Source organism: Papilio polytes, unplaced genomic scaffold, assembly GCF_000836215.1.
Source record: "Papilio polytes unplaced genomic scaffold, Ppol_1.0 DF821122.1, whole genome shotgun sequence".
NCBI lineage: Eukaryota > Metazoa > Arthropoda > Insecta > Lepidoptera > Papilionidae > Papilio > Papilio polytes.
In genome coordinates this window covers 477,498-488,246 of record NW_013528082.1, presented here as the reverse complement: position 1 = coordinate 488,246, position 10,749 = coordinate 477,498, and the positions used below count along the sequence as shown (strand labels likewise).

General features: G+C 41.1%; 2 protein-coding genes across 2 annotated transcripts in view; both read left to right on the top strand.

The window, feature by feature from the left end:
- Positions 1-6,318, top strand: part of LOC106109617 (probable multidrug resistance-associated protein lethal(2)03659) — an 11,958-nt gene extending 5,640 nt beyond the window's left edge. The window contains exons 10-30 of the mRNA XM_013291197.1: positions 116-478; positions 636-780; positions 916-1,077; positions 1,169-1,298; positions 1,370-1,479; positions 1,554-1,679; positions 1,822-1,944; positions 2,016-2,106; positions 2,209-2,359; positions 2,581-2,666; positions 2,906-3,071; positions 3,149-3,275; positions 3,363-3,513; positions 3,752-3,988; positions 4,197-4,306; positions 4,399-4,513; positions 4,667-5,222; positions 5,306-5,422; positions 5,551-5,637; positions 5,737-5,827; positions 6,109-6,318. Coding sequence (XP_013146651.1) covers positions 116-478; positions 636-780; positions 916-1,077; positions 1,169-1,298; positions 1,370-1,479; positions 1,554-1,679; positions 1,822-1,944; positions 2,016-2,106; positions 2,209-2,359; positions 2,581-2,666; positions 2,906-3,071; positions 3,149-3,275; positions 3,363-3,513; positions 3,752-3,988; positions 4,197-4,306; positions 4,399-4,513; positions 4,667-5,222; positions 5,306-5,422; positions 5,551-5,637; positions 5,737-5,827; positions 6,109-6,135 — 3,271 coding nt within the window. The 3' untranslated portion in view covers positions 6,136-6,318. The remainder of the gene's footprint in view (positions 1-115; positions 479-635; positions 781-915; positions 1,078-1,168; positions 1,299-1,369; positions 1,480-1,553; positions 1,680-1,821; positions 1,945-2,015; positions 2,107-2,208; positions 2,360-2,580; positions 2,667-2,905; positions 3,072-3,148; positions 3,276-3,362; positions 3,514-3,751; positions 3,989-4,196; positions 4,307-4,398; positions 4,514-4,666; positions 5,223-5,305; positions 5,423-5,550; positions 5,638-5,736; positions 5,828-6,108) is intronic.
- A 296-nt stretch (positions 6,319-6,614) lies between these two features.
- Positions 6,615-10,519, top strand: LOC106109605. Its single transcript, XM_013291173.1, has 10 exons — positions 6,615-6,720; positions 7,122-7,262; positions 7,588-7,752; positions 7,953-8,018; positions 8,562-8,729; positions 9,047-9,217; positions 9,376-9,429; positions 9,593-9,643; positions 9,731-9,819; positions 10,026-10,519. The coding sequence occupies exons 1-10, from the start codon at positions 6,669-6,671 to the stop codon at positions 10,278-10,280; spliced, it is 1,212 nt and encodes a 403-aa protein (XP_013146627.1). The 5' UTR covers positions 6,615-6,668; the 3' UTR covers positions 10,281-10,519.
- The last annotated feature ends 230 nt before the right edge of the window (positions 10,520-10,749 follow it).

Below are 10,749 nucleotides of genomic sequence, written 5' to 3'. Positions count from 1 at the left end.
GTGTACTGTTTTTTTTGAGAATATTTTGTTTTTGGTGTATTTTGTTTTGTTTTTAGTGCATTTTATTTTGTTTTTCGTGTATTTTGTTTTAAAATGTATCCTTTTTTCATTTCAGACAAGAAATGAAGATATTGAAGAAGATGTGCTGGTTGCACGCAGTGATGACGTCTTGTGTTAAATTGAATACAAAAGTTGCCATATTTATTAGCATTCTTACCTTCATTTACTTTGATAACGATCTAACGGCGGCGAAGGTTTTCGTCATATTCTATTATTATGAGAACCTCAAGTATACTCTAGTGGATTTCCTGCCGATGGCGATTGCTTTCGTGCTGGAAGCGTACGTGAGTGTGAAGAGGATGCAGAAGTTCCTGCTGCTGCCAGAGGTCAGCAACAACGACGGCGTCAACTTGCTACGTATTAATGAGGAGTGCAAACCGGTGCACAAGAATGGCGTCTATGAAAAAGTTCACACTGAGTAAGTATTATGCAAACAAAAAGTATACTCCATATTTCTTTGCTGTAATAAATTTAAACTGAAGTTAAAGTAGTCAGTTAAAAACACCCCAGTGGATTATTGAAAACAGGACTCAGACAACGAGAAATAATTAACAAACTACAAAAACATTTTTCAGGTCACCAGATGAAGACAAATTCGAATTGAAGACAAAAAGCGTAAAGTCCGACATCCTAGTCAGGATGGAAGACTATTCTGTTAGCTGGAAGTCTTCTGATGATGAAGAGAACTATATACCAGCACTCACAGATATCAATTTAATAGTAGGCACATTAACATACTTTAAAAAAATTGTATAATACTCGTAATTTATGTTTTGTCGTTGTTTGGATGTAGAAGAAATTAGGTAAGACTTATTGGCCTTTACATAATTGAGTTTTATGATAAACAAATTTCAGATTAGAGCTGGCACCTTGACGACAGTGGTGGGCGCGGTAGGTGCGGGCAAGTCAACTCTGCTGCAGGCCATGCTGCGGGAGCTGACGCCGCGCGCCGGCGTGCTGTCCGTCGCCGCGCACCTCTCCTACGCCGCACAGGAACCCTGGCTCTTCGACGCATCCGTATGTAACATGAACAACTACTTTTATTAACTCAAATATATTACAGAGGTTAAAGATTTATCTAACAATTATTCTATTCTATATTTTCTAGATTCGTCAGAACATACTCTTCGGCGAGGAGATGGATATGCAGCGCTACAAGATGGTACTGGAATGCTGCCAACTGCAGAGCGACCTCGAGATTCTGCCCCATGGCGACAGAACCGTCGTCGGCGAGAGAGGTAAGAACTTGTAGCAATTACTTTTTTATGCTGCCAAATCCTTTGATAAGTGATACGGCACATTTGTTTAGGCTCGTCCCTGTCCGGCGGGCAGCGGGCGCGCGTGTCGCTGGCGCGCTGCGTCTACCAGCAGGCGGACCTCTACCTGCTCGACGACCCGCTGGCGGCCGTCGATGCCAAGGTCACTACTACAAGCTAATAAATACTTCAGCTGTAACTGTTTATACAAATGTATTAGGTTTTGTCGGTGTGTAGGTGGCGCAGGCGATCTACGAGGAGTGCGTGCGCGGGTTCCTGCGCGAGCGCGCGGTGGTGCTGGTGACGCACCACGTGCAGTTCGCGCGCCACGCGGACAACGTGTGCGTCATGCGCGACGGCACGGTACGTACACGCACTCTCCATAGGAGCGAGCGAGGTGGCGCAGGCGATCTAGGAGGAGTGTTGGTGTTGTTACTCGAGCGTGCGGGGCGCGTATTATACACAAGTAATATGGCTTTTAACATGTTTTACTCCATTTCTACAGATTGTTGCACAAGGCACTTACATGGAACTTCAAGAAACGCTACCAGAATTTGAAAAGCTAGTCGAAAGTGTTGTAGTTGATCAGGAAATGCAGAAGAAAGCAAAGGAAAACGATGAGAGATTGGTCAGTAAAATGACTACTGTATTTGTAACTACTAATAGTTTAAATTATGCATTCTTGTGTTTTTATTACAGAAGGAGGAAAACGCAACGCGTCTCAAACGTGCATTATCAGTTACTTCGAAAATTTCATACGACGCGAATCCTATTGACCCTGATTATGAAGGTAATTTCAGAACAACTTTAGTTCTATTAATTCACTAGTAACTACTTTGTAATAGCGTGCCAGTTTCGAGAAACATTAACCGACAAGGTGGCGAGGTTACAGGTGAGGTGCAGAACAAGGGTACCATAGACAGCAGCGTATACCTGGCGTACGTGAAGAGTGGGGGCAGCGCCTTCTCTATGGTCTGCCTGTTCTCACTGTTCATCTTGGCACAGGTCTTCTACTCCAGCACTGACGTCTGGATGAAGGAGTGGTGAGGCTCTCAGTTAAAAACAACTACAGTATACTTGACTACTAAAGAATCGCTAGAATACTGTTAAGGTTCTTTACATTCTTAATATCCAAGACGTCATTAGTAACTGTAACATCAATTTGCACGAAAGAAGAATCGTGGAAAGAACTATGTAGATAATAAAAAAATGTAAAAAACCTCGATATTTAACGTTACTAAATTAAATAAGTAATTTGTTGCAGGGTGAATCTCGAAGAATCTAACAACATCTACAACCGTAATATGACGTTAGAAAATCTGCCTTCGAATTTAACTTCTCCCAATTTTGGTAAGTTCACTCAAATTAATAACTGTTTATTTATCACGTGAAAAGTAGGTATTAAGCTGACATAAATTAAATTTGAAAGGCATTATTTTTATTTTATCCTTAGCCATACTAACATGTTGAGTTTTTATCGCTTTATTAACTTTAAGGAATTACAATTCGTCTATGCTTCCACGAGTCCTATTATCAATAACAATGTTTAGTAATCAATCATGTACTCATGTGTGTATACGTTTGTTTAGATACGACGGAGAATCCGTCAAATTACCTACAGCTGAGCCGAGAGCAGTGCATCTACATCTACGCGGCCCTCATCGGCGTCAGCATCATCTTTACCTGGAACAAGCTGGTAGTTTTCTACAACACCTGCATCAAGGCCTCCATCAACTTACACGACTCCATGTTCCGGTACCATTTTTAAAAGTTAAAAAAAAGTATGTATATCCTTAATAACTTTTATTTCAAGAAAAGTGTATTGTTTGCAGTGGAGTCACGAACGCTCCGATGTGGTTCTTCCACCACAACCCCTCGGGCCGCATCCTGAACCGCTTCTCCAAGGACATGGGCCAGGTGGACTCCTCTTTGCCGGTCACTCTGCTAGACTGTATCGGTGTAAGTAGTAAATCGTTCAATCTATTCCTCTACCGTCAAAACATGGTTTATTGAATTCGTAAAGAAATATCATCACTTTTGTTCCAGTTCTTTCTGGAAATCGTATCAGTATTGGTAGTGGTGTGCCTAGCTAACTGGTGGCTGCTGCTGCCCACTGCGGTGGTGGCCTTCCTGCTCTATCTCCTGCGGGAACTGTTCCTCGGCACCAGCCGAGAGTTGAAACGGATAGAAGCCATCGGTTGGTCCGCATTTTATAATTAAAATAATAGTGACTGATCCCGCAACATGAAACACATTACATTACCCAGGTGTAAATAGGGAAAAGCAGTAAGTGAATGCGACGTTTAATGCCATCCTTTGTTCTTATGATAATTGTCATATGCATATGTATGCATCTGTATCCTTATTTTTTTATTGAAGTTTATTACTTCATTACTCTGGTTTATTTATTTATGTTGTCGTGGTTGTTCTAAAAGCTCGCAGCCCGAGCTTGAACCAGGCGGCGGCGACGGTGTCGGGGCTGACGACGATCAGGTCGTGCGGCGCGCGGCAGAGGACGCTGGCGCGCGAGTTCGACAAGCTGCAGGACCTGCACAGCTGCGCCTGGACCCTCGTGCTCGACACTAACCAGGCATTTGGCTTCTGGATGGATATGGTCTGCTGCCTCTACCTCGTCTTCGTTACATTTAGTTTCTTTATATTTGCGAGTGAAGGTGAGGATTTGTTCGATCAGAGATTGTTTTGAGCTTTTTGTACCATTCCATACTGTACTAGTTATTCTTACTATCAATCACACAATTTCGACAAACCGAGCCTGATGTGCTCATAATTTCTCTGGGATTTTGGAATACAACACGTGGACGACAAAGTTTCTTCTTTCAAAATCATTGCCGGTCGCTTCATTCGTTGCAAATGTTGCAGAGAACCGCGGCGGCAGCGTGGGGCTGGCCATCACGCAGGCCATCGGCCTCGTGGGCATGTGCCAGTTCGGAATGAGGCAGACTGCTGATGTTGAGAATCAGATGACATCAGTAAGAAACAAATGTATTTTTTTTAAGATTAAATCAAAGATTACTGCTCTTAAGCTTTATATCTATTTTAATCTTTATAAATTATTTTCTAGGTAGAGAGAATATTAGAATACAACAATCTCCCAGCTGAGGAACATATTGAGATCGACGAAAGAGCTTTAAAAGAACAGAATCCGAATTTAGACTTTGACAAGTGGCCCGAGAAAGGTAAGTAGTTGTAAGAGGCGAGAAAGAACCTTTGCATTTCTCAAGAAGATTCTGAATGTTTATGCTTCTCTTCCATCTTGCAATTGTTTTATAAGGAAAACTAAAACACCGATATATTCGAATGATAACAGCACCAGCATAATTGTTTTTCAGGGGAAATTGTATTTGAGAATGTTTCCGTGGAATATGAAAGACCACCAAAAAAGGCGGGCGAGGAATGTGATAAAGCGGCAGAGGAGCCGGTGTACGCCATCCGCGGCGTGAGCCTGAGGGTGCGCGCCGGGGAGAAGGTGGCGGTGGTGGGGCGCACGGGCGCCGGCAAGAGCTCGCTGGTGGCGGCGCTGTTCCGGCTGGCGCGCGTGTCGGGCCGCGTGGCGGTGGACGGCGTGCGCGCCGAGGCGTGCGGGCTGCGCGCGTGGCGGGCGCGGCTGTGCGCGCTGCCGCAGCGGGCCGCGCTGTTCGCCGCCACGCTGCGCGACAACCTCGACCCCGAGCGGCGCTACGGCGACGCGCAGCTGTGGGCGGCGCTGGAGCGCGTGCGGCTGCGCGCGGCGGCCGCCCAGCTGCCGGGCGGGCTGGCGGCGCGCGTGGGCGACGCGGGCGGCACGCTCTCCGCCGGCCAGCGCCAGCTGCTGTGCCTGGCGCGCGCCGCGCTCGCCGGCCGCGCCGTGCTCGTGCTGGACGAGGCCACCGCCAACGTGGACACGGAGTGAGTGCTCCGGCCGTCGCTACCCCGCACTACCCCCGCACCACCACACCACCACCGCACTACCGCTCTCTCCCCCGCCGCAGGACCGACAAGCACATCCAGGCCACGCTGCGCACCACCTTCGCGCACGCCACGGTGCTCGCCATCGCGCACCGCCTCAACACCGTCATGGACTACGATCGCGTCATCGTCATGGACAAGTCAGTATGACACACAAACTAACTTCTGCCGTTTAGATTACAAATTATGTGTAATATTGTAGATTGTAACATGTTTAAGAGAAATCAGAGTAGAGGATGATTAGCGACTGATGTAACTCGTGCACCAGGGGTCGTGTGGTGGAATCGGGGCATCCCTTCGAACTGCTGTCGTCAGGAGATTTGGGATCTCATGGAGATGAAGATAATGTAAATAGGTAATTGTTATAGTTTACCTTTAAATCGCTTTAAAAACTTTTAGCCATATTAAAGACTCATGTTTCCTAATAAAACCAAATTTTTGTCCATGTTTTTAGGCATAATGCAGAAAATGGGGGTATTTTCAAGTCCTTAGTGGAACAGACTGGCCCGGAGACCGCGGCCATGCTGCATAAGATGGCCGCCGAGGTGACATACACACGCACACATTCAAAATTGATAACATTACTTTTGTCAACTCCAACTCTACAATTTTTCTTTCTTTGTTAAAATGATCAAATTTTTAATGTTTTTTAACTGAGTAGTTACATGAGTTGGTTTTTACGGAAGAAAGGATAGTAACACGCCGAATATTTGTATAATTTTCGCAGAGGAATATTTTCTTATGCCATAGATATAACGAAATTTATTTGATGTTCAATTTAAAAAATGTAAACTAACACTATTAAATATTAATCTCTTCTTTTCAGAGTTACCAGAAAGTTAAAGCAAAGTAAGGAACGGATGTAAAGTATTTGAGGTCGCGTGTTCTGCGTGTTGCGGGCTGCGGGCTGCGGGCTGCGAGGACGCGGAGACGCGGTGGTGACGTCACTCGACGCGTGTTCCGCTTTATTTATTTTAAAAAAATATTACAGTAATAATGTATGAATATGTATAATGAAATAAAATACTTAACTGCAGTCCGTAATGTTTTATTTTGAAATTAAATAAAACACCTTTTCAAACATATATTAATCGAAAAACTGAACATCGCCAGCCGACGACGTGGTATAGGTTAGCTACCATTAATATGGTCTTATCCAAAGTAGTTTTTATGTGTCTTTCAATTTTTTTATTCTCAAGGAGGGGGGGTAGCTGCCCCCTCGTATTCAAATAATTAAACAAATGACCAATAAAAAAGTTAAAATAACATTAACCTACATCATACTTTTCCTGGTTTATAATTACATTTTCCTGTCGTTGTTTCTATATTATATTACACAGCAATTGTCATTTGTTAATACGGTTTAGTACAAAGGATATCGATATCATGTTTTCAAAATTCTGTTTAATAATTGTTTTAAACGTCGGATTAATATCATGTAAGTTTTAACACATATTAGCAGTTAACAGAAGACAGGCGTGAAAAAGAAGCAATTTGGCATTTTGCCTGACGAGTGTGTGTTCCAAACACCTTTTTTTAATCCTCATTCCATGGCCACTCTTTTTTTTTGGGGAAGCATTTGGCAGAGGAACAGAATGTCATTTTTCTGTACAGACGAACTTATTCCTATTTCATCTTCTGTTGTTTTTTTTTAACGAATTATAAAATACGAGTGCCTGTGGGCAGTGGTCGCTTCATTGTTTTGGCAAATTCCTTAAACTAACTGTTGTCAATCGTCGCGGTCTGTAATGTTGAGTTAATAGCCTCATTTTCCGTCTCCAGTGTTTCTAAATAAAACTAACTATATTATACTTATCATCATTGTGTAATCTCTTCCAGGTGCATTGAGAATTATTGACAACACAGGAAGAGAGTTGCAACAAGAAAATAAAGAAATTGTTCTTAAACTCAGTAATGACTTACTTAACATCGCTTGCAAATCTGACACGAAACAAGAACCACTCTGGTGGTCAATTTCAAGTGAGTGCATCGTAAATCCAAAATGACAAAGTACCCGCCTATCAGTAAGGGCATTTATAATTTATAATACTATTATCACATACTCAATATGTACTTGTACAGACAACGGTGAATCGTCGAAGCGACTCGTCTATTGCTCTGTACGCTATCTTGAATTCTCAGTGACTTTTCTCATGAATGTCCTAATTTGTATATATTTCTTTGTGTGCAAAAAAGTTAATAAAATAATAGTCACTTATCCGCGGCTTTTAATTATTTTTACTAATACATTGATCAATTTATAAGTATTGTGCGTCAATTTATTTTGTATGTTTTACTTTTATAGGGCATGGACTTTATTACGATTGTAAGGAAGACAACAATACAGATTTCATATCATACAGAGTTCATTTGCGAGACATGGACAACAATACAGAATTGTTCTGCAACTTAGGAGATAGAAATAAACCAAAAGATCAAGTCAGAGTGACCATCATATTGGGTAACAGGAGTACGTATATGCTCACATACTAATCATAAATGCACATCTAGAGTTTTGACAGTGGTAGGTGGTCTACTACCATATTGTTTTAAGAGTGTTTCAGGTAAAACTGTCAGCGTATGTAGCGGGCCTTATCAACACCGTTTACCGCGCCCGCGGAATTGTCGTGCTGCCAGCACTTCCTTCTAACCGTGTCTGTAATGTTGTAGGTGGCAATGCTGAACCATACTGTCCCTCAATGTCAAACATGTTCTGTTTAGATGACAAATCAAGTGGTAAGATAATATGCAGAATGGATTTTTTTTTAAACCAAGAACATAGAAACTAACCAGATAGAAATTTAGTGCGATGTATTATTTTTAGTTGCGTATTCTTAGTTCTAATTGTTATTGGTAAATTTTAAATTTGAATTTGATATGATTTCTAGTGTTTATGGGTGTTGTAATGTTTTGAATGGGTTAAATGAGTATTATTATCTATTATTATTATTAAAAACCAGCTTCGAAATTTGTGATAAAAAAGTGATCAATAAACGTATAGCGACTAAAAAAAGTGAAAGCGTCGGTGGCTCTGGGGTTAAACGCTTTATTTGTAATCTGGATGGCCTGGGTTCGAAACCCAAATATACCAATGAGATGAGGTGAAGGAAAACATCATGACTCAACTGATGAATCATGATGAAATGATGTGTGAAGTGAACCGTCAGTGTGCTTGACTAAGACTTAGACACTTCTGATAGGGTAGGCTCCGAAAACTTCCATGGGGACGTATGACGTGCTAATTATGATGATGATGACAAAAAATTAAATGTTTTTCAGAATATGTAGAGATGACAGTAAATAAGAAGCCACTGACAAAGATAGGTCATTCTGATGCCGGCACGTACGCCTACGAGTACGACAGCGAGATCTCTGATGTCAACGTCTCTTGCACCACAGAACGTGCTGCTGATAAATTGGTTTTATGCGGAAAAGATTTACATAATAGTAAGTGTAACCTCTTTTTTTAATACACATACCACATACAAGTGCTGTGTTAGCCCTATGTTTACCACTTAACCTCTCTGTGGGTTACTTATTGTACGCTTCATAAATGGTATATCCTGTGGTACTGGTAGAAGGAAGCAAACAAACGGGTATTCTTTAAAATGTGTGCTACTAAAGTTTGAAAAGGATATGGTGATGCTAAGGACCGGCAAGGAGGCCGAGCTCTTGTGGTTTTATTTCACTTTTTTCTTTATAACACTTATTTTGCTCTCAAGTCTCTTTTTACTTGGCCTTTTTAAAGAAACAAAGGTTTTCAGGTTACGCAACATGCAATGGCACCAACCAGTATTGCCAGGTGTCGAGCAAAATCCACAGCTCTAAGCTAGACGGCATACGCGTCATATATTGTTACGCCATCAGAAACAGCATCATCAGGGGGAACATAGCCAAGTTGACAGTACTATTTGGTCAAAAAACCGACAACAGATGTACGTATTGAACATTTTTAACTCTGCAAGGGACTGTTTTCTAAACTGATTTTTGCTTCTTTCCCGCAGCTTTTTTTCCTCATTTTTTTTACATTCTTAGTAGTATATAAATTAGTATTAATAATCTTGAATATAAAATAATTGTATTTCTTTTACAGTTAAGGAAGTGATACCCCTATCGTCGCAGTCCCCTCAATCAGTCCCTGAAAACGGTAATACCTCGCAATAATAATAACTCCTTACTAATAATAAAAATTCCCAATAGAACCAAGGTAACAAGTCGTTTATCAGCCGCATCAGACACCTTTAGCTCTTTTTTATATTTTGTTGAAGTAGTAGTGCCTGTTACAAGCAGCAACTATTTAAATGTTACAGTTAATGTGGAAAACCGTGACGACCACCGAACCTCGGGTACAACGTTAAATGGTGAAAAGCTTTGTTATTTCAACTTTTACAAAATAACAATCGAAGTTACAACAGTTTTACTGTGTGCATTAACTGTTTTGTTTGCAGATGCACCAATATTAGAGACAGTAGTCATCATTTTGATCATCATCGTAATTGCTCAGCTCATCTTTGTTGTTTATCTTTACAGAAGAAAGGTAACGTAGATGTACTTTTACTTTTATACATTGGTACCATTCATATACAAAGACTAAGAAATAAATAACAACTAGTAAGGTAACTTTGCCACTCGGGCGAAGTCAGGCCGGGTCGCCAGTAAATACATTACTAAACTTTAAATTACAAATACACTAATTAAGAAGTGCTACACTCACGTACAGCATTGATTAGTTTCATATTTCAGTCAAGCGGCAATCAGGCGCACGGGCACCCTACAAACTTTGTACAAAACAACAGTATGATAGAGTTTACAGTGGAAAACAACTACTACATGAACGCCGAGGAGGGGGTGGGGGGCAGGGAGCCGGAGCACCCTTATGCCGTCTACGACACTCCCCTCGACACTGCACTCGTGGTCGACCACTCGCCATCGCCACACAAGACCACCGCATACGCTAACTGCAATCAATCTAATAATGTATATGGCAACACTAATTAACAATATACTAAAAGCTTGTATTTGCTGCTTCTGAATATAAATATGTATGTTGTGGCGCTGCCCGCTGATGGTTTGGAAGTGGCTCTGCGAGGTAGAGGCAGTACACATTCCGCGCTACCCTCACAACATCAAATACAAGAATGGAGACCAACATGAAGTAGTAATAAAGCTATCTTCAATCAAGTGTTTATTAACTATAAATAAAATATTACAATTATAACGAAGTTATAAATATAACTTCGAAGAATATTTTACAAAATTAAATGTATTTATTTTTCTGTCATTTAAACAGTTTCAATCTATAAAAATTCATAGTTTATTCTAAATATTTTAATTGAATGCAATATTAATTATAAAAGTATTTTATAATTACGCATGTAAGTATTATTACTACTAAATATCACAAAAACATGTTTTACTTAATACTGATACAATACAGAAAAAAACAATCGATCAACGATACATCAAA

Coding starts and splice junctions, on each gene's coding strand:
- LOC106109605 (XM_013291173.1), top strand. CDS start 6,669: ATGTTTTCAAAATTCTGTTTAATAATTGTTTTAAACGTCGGATTAATA. Junction 7,753..7,952: donor CATCATATTGGGTAACAGGA/GTACGTATATGC, acceptor GTAATGTTGTAG/GTGGCAATGCTGAACCATAC. Junction 9,644..9,730: donor CTCGGGTACAACGTTAAATG/GTGAAAAGCTTT, acceptor TTTTGTTTGCAG/ATGCACCAATATTAGAGACA.